The sequence below is a fragment of the Mus caroli genome, unplaced genomic scaffold (genome assembly GCF_978045245.1).
Source record: "Mus caroli unplaced genomic scaffold, Mus_caroli_1 scaffold_4, whole genome shotgun sequence".
NCBI lineage: Eukaryota > Metazoa > Chordata > Mammalia > Rodentia > Muridae > Mus > Mus caroli.
The window spans coordinates 124762717-124777517 of NW_028227259.1; the positions used below are offsets into that span (position 1 = coordinate 124762717).

Consider the following 14801-nt stretch of genomic DNA (forward strand, 5'->3'; position numbering starts at 1 on the left):
GTTCTCTAGCAGAGGCATGGTTCTGCCAGCTACTGATAGTTTCTGCAATTATGTGACATTTGGAATTCTGGGAACTTTCAGAGGGTGTATAAATGCTAGGGCCCCCCATTGGCAGGGTGGGTTGTTGGTCATTCCAAGGGGTTGGTTGGGGTTTGTTAGTAGTCCTGTTCAAAGAAGAAACAAGAAGAAAAAAGTTAAATTCACAGATCTCTCTCTCTCTCTCTCTCTCTCTCTCTCTCTCTCTCTCTCTCTCTCTCTCTCTCTCTCGTGTGAAACCAGGGAAGATAAAAGACGGGAAAAAGAAGGTCCCACAAAGTAGCAAAGACCAGCTATACCACATCTCCACAGGTTTGACTGCAGAAAGAACGGGAGCCAATCCCACATTGTATGAGTGGGGATGCCTGCCTGTAATATCAACATGTGTGTGCGCTGGCACACGCACAGCAGAGGCAATGACAGTGGATGAGGAGACTGTCATTAGGTGGTGTGAATGCCACTTCGCTTGTAGCCCCTTTACTTGTTCTCCAGCCAAGGAGCAAGGTTGACGCCTGCAGAGAATGAGGGAGGACTGGCCAGTGCCATAACCTAATGGAGACTGGGATGCCCTGCAAGTATCTCCAGAAAGTTCCCTCAATTATAGTGGGGTCTTCCACGGAGAAACCATGCTATGTCCTGCATCACACCTCAAAGAGAAGCGGGTTTCTGCTTTGTGAAGATCAAAGCCACCCCACTGAGCAGTGGGACACTTGCCCATCTCTGGTCAGGATGGAGGCTTGGGGGCTGGGTGGAAAGTGGGACACAGCAGGTGCTTGAGACAGTGGGCCTGGACTTGAAGGCCTCTGTGATCTGGATCTGGGCGGATGGGATGAGGAAGGGCATGGGAGGGTGGCGAGGTCAGCTCTCACTTCCTGTCCCTGCCTCCTCCTGCCAGGGTAGACTAATCTAAGTACCTCCCTGGCCAGGGCACAGTGGCCGTGACAGTCCTGCAAGCTTACCCTGGTCCAGGTGTTTCCTAGTACCTCTGAAGCAGGAGGGTGTTAGGCATCCGGGCTGTGCAGATAAGCAAGGCGGTATGCTGCACGTGGCCCTGGGGGAAGCTCAGGGGATGCTGGGGAGCCTGAACCAGAGAGTAAACCAACTCCCAAACCTGGCTCTGCCTTCATCACACGGACAGAGCATCTCCAAGACCAACCCACCCCATGAGACAGTCATCTATTACATCATCATACGACAACCCCACGGACCACACTTCACAGCTCGGGCACTTCACAGCAGGATGGCCTCTCTGTAAGCTGAGACTTTGGAAGCCTTTCATTTCAACCTCAGGACAGCGTCTTTATGAATAAGGGGACCCAAGCCGAGAGACGTGCTGGCCAGGTGCTGGACTCACACCCAGTTGATCTGACCCCAGAGCCCAGGCTCACCCCACATTCTACACCCTCTGCCCTTCCCCGCCCTGTCCCTGAAAGGAAATAAAACTTGAGACCTGTGATTCATGTAATGTATGTCAAATAGCCCAAAGAGTTGTTTGTGAGCTTTGAAACCTGGGGCTGAGAACATAGCAGAACAGACCAGGACATGCCCGGGCAGGCCCATCGCCTCCCTATCTCCCACCCCTCTGACCTCAGGCTGCTGATGTTTAAATGGACCAATCATGTGAAACCGCGCCAATTCCTCCCCCAGCCCCACTCCTTTTCTATAAAAACCCCTAGCTTCCAAGCCTCGTGGTCGAATCCACTGTCTCCTGTGTGAGATACGTTTCGACCCGGAGCTCCGCCATTAAAATACCTCGTGTTGTTACATCAAGGCGTTGTGTTCTATTCGTGATTCTTGGGTGCACGCTGAATCGGGAGTTGGGTGGGGGTTTCCCCACTAGGTTCTTTCATCCCAAAGCCTATATCACACTTCCTCTGTCTATACGCGCTATCCCCTGCCAGAGAGGACTGGCCCCTCATCCCAGCCGTGAACCCTCCCCTCCCCAGATCCCACTTTTTAAAACTGTGGTGGTGACCCTGACTGAAGACAGGGGTTTAGTTATGAAAAACAAAGACTCCAAATTCTTTTCCTATCGTCATTCTCCGGCATATATCTTTGGACTGTTTGAACATTCGATTTTAAACACTGAAGGCTGAGTTACTAACTTGGGTTTCTTAAATTTAAAAAAGAAAAAAAAATCACTAAATCAATTCTGTTTGGGGATTAGGACAGAACTTTCAACCATCTGAGAGGAGCCTAAACTTGCTCCTGCCTCTGTGCCCTAAGTAATTATGCAAAGCAATGTTCTCAGTAATGGCTATCAACTCCAAATATTGATCCGCTCTAGGAAACGGAGTCCTGCGGCATCAAGTACTCGGCCAGGATTTGACCCTGCATGTGAAAGCAAACAGTCACATAATTCCCACTTAGGATGCAAATCTGCCTTCATCTTTAATAAGTGGTGAAATTATATATCCCGAAGAATTGTTTTAAAATACATTTCTTGGTTTGGTGAGATGGCTCAGCGGTTTACAGCACTGGCTGCTCTTCCAGAGGTCCTGAGTTCAATTCCCAGCAACCACATGGTGGCTCACAACCATCCGTAATGGGATGTGACACCCTCTTCTGGTGTGTCTGAAGATAGCTACAGTGTACTCATATAAATAAAATAAATAAATCTTTATAAAAAATATTTATTTATTTATTTATTTATTTTTATTTTTTTGTTTTTGTTTTTCGAGACAGGGTTTCTCTGTATAGCCCTGGCTGTCCTGAAACTCACTTTGTAGACCAGGCTGGCCTCGAACTCAGAAATCCGCCTGTCTCTGACTCCCAAGTGCTGGGATTAAAGGCGTGCGCCACCACCGCCCGGCTAAAAAAAAATTTTTTTTTTTTTTTTTAAGATTTATTTATTATATGTAAGTACACTGTAGCTGTCTTCAGACACTCCAGAAGAGGGCGCCAGATCTCGTTGCGGATGGTTGTGAGCCACCATGTGGTTGCTGGGATTTGAACTCTGGACCTTCGGAAGAGCAGTCGGGTGCTCTTACCCACTGAGCCATCTCACCAGCCCTAAAAAAAAAAAAATTTTTTTAAAGAAGGAGTTATAAGTAGAAGCAGTCGTCTTGAGAAGCCCTGACCTTGCTCACCCAGACACCTGACCAAATCCGGCTCCCTCTAACTGAGCAATGTCTCCCTGTGCTCTAATGCCTCCTACCACAGTGGGACAATCAGAACTCACTGCAAGGGCTATAAACTCTGTGCCTAAGGCACCAGGCACAAGCAAGAACATGGGAGACTGGGGTTTCAGAAGGTTATGGCTCGGGTTGGAACAAGCACAAGGCCTACTTGACTACCCAGGTGCCTCTTACACACCGAGCCCAATCAAAAAGGCACCGTGGTATCCTGAACCGCTGCCATGATGTCATTTCCTCCTTCCCCCACTCCCCTCCCCGTTTGTGGCTGGTTGGGATTGAACTCAGGGCCTTGTACACGCTTGGCCACGCCCCTGGTCCCCACCTGGTCCTGTCACTCATTTCCGGCACCTTTCTGGAGGCAGATGGGGTGAACCTTCAGAGCCCTGCAGCATGACAGCAGCCCCTGCCTGAGGCTCCTGTGGCCTTCTCTATCACTCTGGTGTTCTTTCCACATCTCAGTACAGGCCTGGGGTGGAGGCAAGGCACCGTCAGAATCCTGGCTCCCCACCCCACCCAGTAATTAAAACACTGCTGTGTCACCCAACCACAACAGGATAGCTCTCTCTTCTGGCTCCTTCTTGGGGACAGACTTTCACTTCCTGTTCGCTATCCTTTTAAAATGTGGGGCACACTCCACCTTAGAGCTAGACTCTGAACCTGTGGGTCTCGACCCCTCTGGCAACCCTCTACCTCCAAAAATATGTACTTTGTGATTCCTAACAGTAGCAAAACTATATGCAACAAAACGGGTCCATTACATGCTCCCCGGCCTATCAACACCTCCACAGGTCATTTCCTGCAACCTCCTAAAGAGAGATGAGCCAGCCATTAGAAAGTGCTACCTGGGGGCTGGTGAGATGGCTCAGTGGGTAAGAGCACCCGACTGCTCTTCCGAAGGCCCAGAGTTCAAATCCCAGCAACCACATGGTGGCTCACAACCATCCGTAACGAGATCTGGCACCCTCTTCTGGAGTGTCTGAAGACAGCTACAGTGTACTTACATATAATAAATAAATAAATCTTTAAAAAAAAAAAAAAGTGCTACCTGCTTAGCTTACAAAGATGGCAAAGGTTTAAGAAGGGCCGGACAACAAATAATTACCTTAAAAAAAAAAAAACGTTTTAAAGCATCATTTATTTTTAGTGTGTGTGTGTGTGTGTGTGTGTGTGTGGTGTGTGTGTGTGTGCGTGCGCGCATGCACCTGCTTGATAGCATATGCACCATGTGAGTGCAGGTACCTATGGAGACCAAAAGAGGGCACCAGTTTGCCCTGGAACTGTAGTTACAGGTGACTGTGAGCTGCCTAATGCAGGTCCTGGGAACAGAAACCCAGGTCCTCTGTCAGAGCAGCCTGTGCTCCTAACCACTAAGCCACCTCTCCAGCTCCCACACAATTATTTGTTTAAACGTGTAACTTCTTGAATCTCCACTATCTATCCCAAAGTCAAAGACAGAACACACGTATACACATAAACACCATTAGGCTGGGGTTGTAGCTCAGTGACAGAGTCCTCAGCTAGCATGGCTGAGGCCATAATTCTTAGCACTGTCAAAAAAAAAAAAAAAGGCAAAGCTAAAAGTGAAATAGTAAATAAACTCTTGTTATCAGCTAAGGCAAGTCACTGAGAGAGGGGTGTGGCTTGGTGCTGCACCCCTGTGGCAGAAGTGGGGTTCGGGGGTTGGAGCTGTAGCACGAGAACCAAAAAGTGGTAAAGAAAGAAGATGGCCTGAAGCCAGGGAGGACAGAAACTGGCCCCTCTGCCCTCTCCATTTTCTGCCTGACAGGCTAAGCCTGCCTCAACCGGTTCTGATGCTCCCTGAATGACACCCAGGGGAGGTGACCTCACACCAGGACAGGTAGCTGGCCATGTGGGCACAGTTTTCCTTGACTTGATGTGATCTGCAGAAGTGAGCTGGCGTGAGGACGCAGCCGGTGTTAAGACGTCCTTAGGCGGCTCTGGCAGTGGCAGCCTGTGACCCTGTGACGACTGGGGGACAGAGCAAGGCGGCAGCTGCCCCTGCAGAGAGCACATGTGTTAGCACGTCCAAGGCTGCTTCTTCAATCACCAAAGCCCCCAGAGTTCAGAACTACACTTTCTGGGTTTGACATAAATGATCCACTTGCCTCAGCCTTCCGGGCCTGAATTATACATACACACAAGTACGCCCCGCCCAAGACTTCCAACACCAGCTACACACCCTGACAGAAAGCAAACAAGATCAAGGGTCTCAGGAACCAAAGACATGATCGCCAGCGGCCCCCAGTCTGGGGCATCTCCCAACCGGTCTCCATATTGATGGCCTGACACAGGGATCCAACATCTGGGATCCACATGGCCGGCGGCTATTCCCCCTCCCCCATCCCCCACACACTCCAAGCGCATCCTCCCTGGTCCTGCCTTTCCTGCTCCTTAATCCTGGTTCCTGACACATCCTCTTTTCATAGCCAAAACAAATCCAGAGGCTCTAGGGTGGAGGGGATGGTGGTGATGGCAGGTGTGGGGGAGGGTACACGGAGGAGGAAGCCTTGGCTCACGACAGGAAGCTGGGGTTTTCCCTTGTCCTCTGTTCAGGCTCCCCCGTGATCCCACAGACATTGTACAACAAACACCACCAGGGGGGCCATTCTGACAACAGGGAGCGCTGCCTTGGAGGCCAGCCAGCACCGTGGAACAGCACACACTTCGATCCCGAAGCTAGAAACCAACTTGGGGGTGAGACACCCCTTCCCCACCCCCACCCCCCAATCCTGCCCCCTCAACCTTCACTCCCTGGTGGAGGCACAGAGCTAGGATGCTTGGATCCAAGTGTACCAGTGTGACTTTATGATACAGGTTACTACTGAAAACCTCAGATTCCTCCCAGTGGGAGGATCTTGAAAGTACTGACCTAGATATCTGCGGGGTCACGATGCCACAGGGGACGTGCGCACCGCGTCCCGGGAGCCGCCCCACAGTGGTAGCTCACTGTGACTTTTCTGTGAACTTTCTCACTCAGAGTGACTGGGCAGGGGAGAGGAGATTGGCCACGTCATGGAATCTGCTCAGCCGAGATCAGAAGGAAGAGCTACCTACCCCTCAGGTCCCTGAGCATGAAGGGCCCCAACGCTTCCGGCATCGGTCTTGGTTCCCTTCTGTAAGGGCATGCGTGGGGTTTCCTCCAGGGGCCTCGCGCTGTTACTCAAGACAGTCCCAGGAGACACGGTGGCCAGAAACCACCAGATCAACAGCACAGTAAATCCTCTGGCTGCTCCCATGTCCCTCCTCCCCTCCCTGACTGGGAGGCTGGGAAGTCAACTGTTCTGGCTCATAAAATACTTCCAGAGCACATATGATCTCAGACCTCCTTCGGGTGACTGGTGGAACAGGGCAGCAGGTGCCGGTCCCGCACCCAGCTGCTGTGCCTGCCATTTAGATGCGGTGGCTTTTCTCCGTGCAGAGGGAGAGATGGAGTTTCGTGGCAGGGGGCCCCGAGGCAACAGACAGGATCCCCCCATGAAGATGCAGAGGGCCAGGAAGCACGAGGTTTTGAGTCTCTATTATGAGGCTCCATCTCAGCAGGCTGGGTGCTCGCTCATTTTAATTGGTACCACCGACAATCTGGCGACACCCCGCACTCTGCCTTGGTAGAGCCCTGTAAAAGCCAGAGGAATGACTCCGGCAGGGCCAGGTGGCCAGGCCAAGTGGGAGGTGGTGGAAACTTAATTGTTCTTGGTTTCCAACTGCTACGCTGTCTCGGTGTCCCTGTGTGGTGGCAGGCACCTGCTGGGGTGGGAGTGAGGAGATATGGGTGCATGCCTCACACACTGCAGACGGTCCGCGGAAGAGCCTCATCACCTACCTACATTGTAGCTGGCCACGCACTGACCATGTGATCTGTAGCACTTCACCAAGTCCCCGCCCCCACCCCCACCCCCCTGCCTGGGGTACTGTAAGAACCCTAGGATGCTGCAGCTTGTCAAAGCCAGTTATGTCCTCAGTTAGGAACGGAGGCCTGGGGCTTGACTCAGGAACCCACACAGCCACCCCACCGCTCCGGCTACAAAGGTCATGGAAGGCCCCTGGTGTCCTCGGCTCTTTGACGAGCATGCTAGAACATCTGGCCCAAGAAAGAGCTATACAGTTAGACTTCTGCAGGAGGGACCATTGAGCTGACCATCTTTCCAGAATGGTCCCGCCACACCTTCTCAGCTCCTCTCGGCCGCATCCGCTTGAGGCCAGCAGGTCTGGTCATCTAGATGGTACCTGGTACTGTATGAAGTCTCTAGAGAAAGAGCCTGAATGTCACACACAGGCCCCTGTGGGTACAGTAGCTCTCTCTCTCTATATATATATATAGATAGATATCTATATATATATATATAGTGCTATATGTGCTATAGATAGATAGATAGATAGATAGATAGATAGCACAGTGCCCAAGGCCTGACTCCCAAGACTCTCTTCTCTGTCCCCTTAGGTTCCATCCCTGACCAGCTTGTCACCTAGAAACTACAACAGTGTCACCAGTGTCACACCAAAGCAGCCAGAAGACCGTGTTACAGCCGTCCTCACGTCCCTAGTCTGTTCTTCACCAAAAAACACATGTGTGAGCTTAAGGGGGGATGGGGTGGGAGGGGGCAAATCCTGATGTGAATTGCCAGGAGCCTCCGGGCACACCCACTGTATGGACTGGCTTGGACACGCAGCCGAGATCACTGTCCCGAATGCATGCGGATTATTGGTTGTCTCTAACCACTCTGCCACCCGTCAGCCCCAGGTTCTTTTAAAGGTTCTTCTCTCTGTTTTAAACACCTCACCTCCTTTATCATCAGCCTGACACCCTTCTGCCCATGAATAGTATCTCACTAGCCGCCCTTAGAGCCAAAGATGTTAAGAGTTCTTACATGGGCCTAGCAAACACAGAAGTGGATGCTCACAGTCAGCTATTGGATGGATCACAGGGCTCCCAATGGAGAAGCTAGAGAAAGTACCCAAGGAACTAAAGGGATCTGCAACCCTATAGTTGGAACAACATGATGAACTAACCAGTACCCCGGAGCTCTTGTCTCTAGCTGCATATGTATCGAAAGATGGCCTAGTCGGCCATCACTGGAAAGAGAGGCCCATTGGACTTGCAAACTTTATATGCCCCAATACAGGGGAATGCCAGGGTCAAAAGAATGGGAATGGGTGGGTAGGGAAGTGGGGGGGGTATGGGGGACTTTTGGGATAGCATTGGAAATGTAATTGAGGAAAATACGTAATAAAAAAATAAAAAATAAAATAAAAAAGAGTTCTTACATAAAACCCACACATTGCCAGATCCAAACTGTGCATTTCCTAAACTGAAGACGCCACAGGAAGTATGGGGGGGGGGTGGGCACTGGAGGAAAGGTTACAAGAACTGTGGGCCTCAAAGACCACGTGAGACTGAGCCCCTGTAACTCAAGGGAGGCCCCAGAGGATTTTGAGTTCCCAAATCAGCCTTGGCAACCCCAGAGAGACCCAGTCTCAAACCCCTCTCTCCCCCTCAACAAAACAATGAAAAAAAATTCCCAGGGCTGTGGAGTGGAGATGGCCCAGTGGGTAAAGGCCCTGGCCACCAAGTCCGATGACTAGAGTCTGTTCCAGCGATGCACACAGTGGACAGAACCGAGTCTTATGGGCTGTTGTCCTCTGACCTCCACACGGGTGCTACGGCACATACACATGCAGGCACAGGAAAACAAAATGAAGTAGTCGAATGATAAAGCAAATCCCTATGCTGGCGTGCTGACTCCCAAAGTCTCTCAATATGGCGCATAGGTTTCAAGATGGGATCTTTAGAGGTAAATGAGCTAAAACCTAGGGGTTTGCAGCCACAGTCGACCTCGGCCTGGGGGGGTCTCTGGGACCATGAGGTATTATTGGGAGAGAAGAGACTCAAGCGACTGGTTCTAGGCAAGGCAGAATGTCACTCACATCTGACAAGAGCCATTTGTCAGCCACACCAACCAGCTTCCAGGCCCCAGAAAATCAGCTCAGTTCATTTCTGTCACATCACGCCCTGAGAAGTCTCTGCTCCTGTAGGCACTGAGCTGAGAGGTCCAAAGATGAATGGAAGTCAGAGCCCAGAAGGTGACCGGATGGCTGAATCATTACCACAGGTGGCTATCTCTCCCTGCCTGCCCCGGACAGCAGCAAAGTGACTCATTAACTCTCTCTAGAGGGACGCTGACAAGATTCCCAAAGGACTGTGTGAGCAGAAGGAATTTTCAGCTCCAACTGGAATCCTTGAGCAAATGGAGAAGGCTCAGGAATGTCTTCCGGACAGACTGCCGGACCAAAGCCTGGGCTCAACACAGCACTGGAGACTCACCGGACTGGAGGCAGGCTGACGCCATGGGCTATCCCTAGAATCAGGACCAGGCAGGAAAGAAGGCAAGGGACACTGAGCAAAACTGCTTGGGTCCACCATGGAGGGAAGGGACGGTCCCCAAACAGTTTTAGGACAGGAAATTGCTAGGTTGGGTGTGGCTCCCATTGACAGTAGGGGACCTCAGGACAATGTGAAAATCAAAACATGTAAGCATGAAATAGCTCCGCCTGGACAAAGGTCTGTGGGCCTCCTATATCAACTGGAGCTAAACTAGAGTCCTTTTAGAAGAGGGAATCTCATTTGAGAAAAAATGCTGCCTATCAGACTGCCCTGTAGGAAGTCTGCAGTATATATATTTGGTTTTTCGAGACAGGGTTCTCTGTGTAGCCCTGGCTGTCCTGGAACTCACTCAGTAGACCTGGCTGGCTTTGAACTCAGAAATTCGCTTGCCTCTGCCTCCCAAGTGCTGGGATCAAAGGCGTGTGCTACCACTGCCCGGCTGCAATATATTTTCTTTTTCTTTTTTTTTTTCTTTTTTGTTTTATTTGGTTTTTTGTCTTTTGGGGTTTTGGTGCAGTATATTTTCTTAATTAGTGGTTGACACAACAGAGGGCCCCGCCCATTGAGCGATCCCTGGGCTGGTGATCCTGGGATCTATAAGAAAGCAGGCTGAGCAAGCCATGAGGAGCAAGACAGTAAGCAGCACCCCTCCATGGCCTCTGCATCAGCGCCTGCCTCCAGGTCCCTGCCTTAAGTTCCTCCCATTATGGGTGCTACCTAGAAACCTAAGAAGAAACCTTTCCCACCCCAAGTTGCTTTTGGTTATGGTGTTTTGTCCCAGCCATAAAAATCACGACTAAGACAATATTTGTCCTCAGAGAGGCCCTGGCTTTCAGCCAGCTATGAGGGACGCTTCTTCCTCAGAGCTTTTAGAAAGCTCCCTGTAACAGTGTGAGAGGGGGAAACCGAGGCACGAGTGCCCTGAGCAGAAAACACAAGGCTCTGTGGCGAGGGATGTTGTTTTTTCTGTTCTGAATCGAGAATCGGCAACAGACTTCAGCAAGATCCGGTGGCCTCCCTGGTGGCCCCAGGAGCTGAAGGCCTGCTCCTGATACAGAACTAGGTGGCTCTCAGAAATTTCCTGGCATGGGAGAACAGGATCCTGCCCCAACGCTGGGCACTCTGGAGAGATCGAAGTCTTGAAGACAGCCAAAGTTCCCATTTAGAAATGGACCCGCCTCATGGCAGGCACGAGCAAGCCACCCTACCCCATTCAGTCCATTCCCTTTTGCAGATGACAGAGATGCTCCTGAAGGGGTGTCCCTGAAGCTGACTCATTTGCCTCTCTCTCTCCCCCAGAGCAGCTAACTCCACAGTGGTATGGGAGGAACAAACAGAAGGGGTTCTGCCCACTGGCTGTATGACCCTGGCCAAGTTAGCTCCCCTCTCTGAGGTCATTTTCTCCTCTATAAAATACAGGTAGCAATAACTGTCTTAAAGTCACAAGACAAGCTTGGCTTCTGCCAGGCCCTGGGTTAAAACCTCAAGACGGCAAATAAATGAACTCAAATAAAAATAACAGCCAACCCTAAGGGCCTCCTCCACCCACGTGTGTTAAGAGCTGGTGAAGAAAAATGGAAGAGGGGGGAGGAAAGGGGGGAGGACTTGGAGTAGGACGAAAAAAGGAAGAAGGGAAGAAACTTTAGTCAAGACAGGCCTGAGTTCAAATCTTTCCTCTCACTCACTAGCTGGCTGTGTGACCTTAGGAAACTTACTGAACTTCTCTGACCCTCAAGTTTCCTCCTTTGTAAAACTGCCTTCTGTGGAGGAGCTCTTGGAAAGAAAGCTAGTTAAGACGGGGAGTCAGCTGGCCGGGGGTGGTGGCGCACGCCTTTAATCCCAGCACTCGGGAGGCAGAGGCAGGCGGATTTCTGAGTTCGAGGCCAGCCTGGTCTACAAAGTGAGTTCCAGGACAGCCAGAGCTATACAGAGAAACCCTGTCTCAAAAAACCAAAATAAATAAATAAATAAATAAATAAAAGACGGGGAGTCAGAGCCAGGGTTCTACAGACCTGCACACCCCTTAGGGGAAATGGGTTTTTCTTCCCTGACTGATCCTCTGTGACCACCCAGCACAGCCACTTGGGATGGCAGTGAGCGTGAGGGGGAAGCATCGGAGGTTTGTAGGGAGTCAAGGTTATCCAGCATCCTCACCCTGGAACACTGCCCTCCTTCATTCCAGGAAGCCTCCGAGATCCTCAAAGCCCAACTGTATTCTTTGTGGACAAAGGAGATGGGGGTGCCAGGCTCAATGCCGCTTGGTCCATAGCATCTTCCCCTGTGGGCTTGTGGTATCCTTGGACCCTCCATCCTGGAAGGCTGTCTGCACTCACCGGGAAGCTCTGAAGCCCTGCTCCCTAACTTCTTAGACCCCTCTGCAAAGGCAAGTTATTTTAAGCCTCTCCTGAACCCTCGTCCTGAACAAATGAGGAGATGGTTTCGGGATGGGGACCAGGAAGGGTTTTAAGGCCTCTCCCTCTGCCAGAAAGACACTTAAAAACACAGGACAGCTCACCCCCTCTCTCGGGGTTTACTCTGTAGCAGGCTTCGATTCCCAGAAAGACAATGTGAAACCCCAAAGCCCCGATCAATACACCACAAAGCTCGCCACCCTCCACCCCATCCTGAGATGGCAGAGAGAACCAAGCTTGTCTCCATTACCAGCTTCAGGTGGGGACTCACAGAGACGTTTTTGTTAACAAGGATTGAGGCAAGGAAGAGAAGCCTGCCTGAGGTCTCCTGGCACAGGGTCAAAGCTGTGTCAGAAGTGAGGGACCCCAAACGCATTGCACAGCTGGGCTACAGCATCAGACACCCACAGTCACACAAGGTGCAAGGTCTGTGTCACACTTGAGATGGGCCACAGGGGCTGTTCTTCTCTCTTGGAGACGGAAGCCCACCCACCATCTCTCACTCTCTGAACAGACAAGCTCGGAGTCGCCCCGCCCACCTGTACGTTCACCCTGCCCACCTACCCACTGGCTTACTTTTGCTGGGCAGCTGCTCTTGGCCCAGGCTGTTGGAAGGAGGCAGCGGAGCACTCTCAGCCTCGTCCAAGGTCAGGATGAGCGGCACATCGTCATCTAAACTTACAGCCATCTTCTCCTGACCTGCGGTCCTCAGGATACAACGGCCAGGGCTTTAAACTGCCACCGGCTTGAGCTCCTGTTCAAAGCCACGGGGCGGGGGAAGCTTCCCAGAGCCTGTTCCATCAGAGGCATCTTCTAAGGTCTGAAGGATAAAAAAAAATTTAAATAAGAAAAGAAAAGAAAGAAAGAAAGGAAGGTAATGATTAAAACATAATCGTTACTGATGAACGTATTCTGGATCTGGCATCAGGGATGGCCATGCAACTGGAGCAGCCCACAGTGGTTTCAAAGTTGCTATAGAGTAAAGGATGACTTTGAACATCTGACCCCCCTGCCTCTGCTGGGATTACAAGTGTGCATCACACCTGGTTTATAGGGAACTGGGGCCTGAACCCAGGGCTGTGTGCTAGACCTCACTCTACCTGGTAAGCCACAGCCCATACTGCCACTGTGTTTCAACATTAAAAAAAAAGTTAGGAATTGCCACATCTGCTATGATTGGGAGGTTGAGGCAGGAGAGTGACATAGTTTAAGGACAGTTGAACTGTATAGTAAGTGTACTTACAGAGAGAGAGAAGGTGAGGGAGAAAGAAGAGAGAAGAAGAAGAAGAAGAAGAAGAAGAAGAAGAGGAGGAGGAGGAGGAGGAGGAGGAGGAGGAGGAGGAGGAAGAGGGGAGGAGGGGGAAAGGGAGGGGAGGGGGAAAGGGAGGGGAGGGGAGAGGAGAGCAAAGGAGAGGAGAGGAGAGGAGAGGAGAGGAGAGGAGAGGAGAGGAGAGGAGAGGAGAGGAGAGGAGAGGAGAGGAGAGGAGAGGAGAGGAGAGGAGAGGAGAGAAGAGAAGAGAAGAGAAGAGAAGAGAAGAGAAGAGAAGAGAAGAGAAGAGAAGAGAAGAGAAGAGAAGAGAAGAGAAGAGAAGGAATAAGAGTTATGGAGATAAAGGCACACCAACTATGAAGAAGGTAAGACCAGGTATGCTGACCCAGGCTTGTAATCCCAGCACTTGGGAGACCCAAGGCAGGAAGGTCCTTGTTCAAGGCTAGCCTTGGCTACATATTGAGCTCAAGGCCAGCCTGACTTATAAGAGACAGTCTCAACAAACGAAAATCAGAGTCCGTTGTGATGGCGCAGGCCTTTAATCTGAGCACTCAGAGACAGAGGCAGGTGGATCTCTGTGAGTTAGAGGCCAGCCTGGTCTACAGAGTGTGTTCCAGGACAGCCAGGGCTACACAAAAATAAAAACTTCTACTCATCAGGTAGGGACAGAGGCAATAGGTAACTTTCCTGAGTGCCCACAGCCAGAAAGCCAAACTTTGACTCCAGGCCTACATTCCTAACCAGGTGTGGTGCCTCCTAAAGTCACCAGGTCTTGTCCTCAGAGAGCAGTAATTACTCTTGGGACTACACAAGATCACCCTGGCTTTGCTGGTGGCCGACACGAATTCTTCTTGCATGACCTTTGTGATCCTCTATGGGAGATGTTGGAAGAGGAAAAAGCACTTGGGCATTCTTTACAACTTATAATCAGAGTCCTTTTCAAAAGCCCCATCCTTCCTTCTCTCCAGGTTTAAACCCTCAGGACTGGCCTGTTCAAGAAGCTGTTTATACAGACCCGCTTCTGCTTACTGAGATAAAAAGAAAGGCAGGGCTCAGCAGAACCGCCTGGGGACCTTTGAACTTAGAGACAGCAGCAGGTTGCTGCCTCCAGCTGTGGCCAGTGCACCAGACACTGTCTGCCTCCAAACCAACCCTCGACAGGACAACTGGGCAATGCCTGCCCCCTTTCCAGGGACGATGGATGGGAACATCACCAGGCACAGACAGCTTGTCTCTCTCAACAGAGGTGGTGGCGGCAGCAGAGATAAACACCACTTTCTGCAGCAGCCTGCTAAGCCTGCCTGGCAAACTTCCTACAAGTGGGGGGGGGGGGTTGTTTGTTTGTGTTTTGTGTTTTCCTTTTCCAGATTTGAGGATTTATTTTGCTTGGAAATCTCAACAAGGGGAGACAGAAGAGGAACTCCCACAAGATACCCGTCATTTGGCTGCCTAAAGAACTGCAGTGTGTTTTGCATTTTGGCTTAACTCTCTCCTCCCCCAGTGCCTTGCATAGAGTAGGCTCACACTTCTAACACACTCCACAGCAG

At 51.0% G+C, this 14801-nt stretch overlaps 1 protein-coding gene across 3 annotated transcripts in view; it reads right to left on the reverse strand.

Annotated features, from left to right (window-relative positions):
- The window catches only part of Tpcn1 (two pore segment channel 1), a 57310-nt gene that overhangs the window by 41199 nt on the left and 1310 nt on the right, over positions 1-14801 (reverse strand). For all 3 annotated transcript variants that reach the window (XM_021162094.2, XM_021162092.2, XM_021162095.2), the window contains exon 2: positions 12561-12804. In XM_021162094.2, the coding sequence (XP_021017753.1) occupies positions 12561-12672 (112 nt within the window). In that variant the 5' untranslated portion in view covers positions 12673-12804. The remainder of the gene's footprint in view (positions 1-12560; positions 12805-14801) is intronic.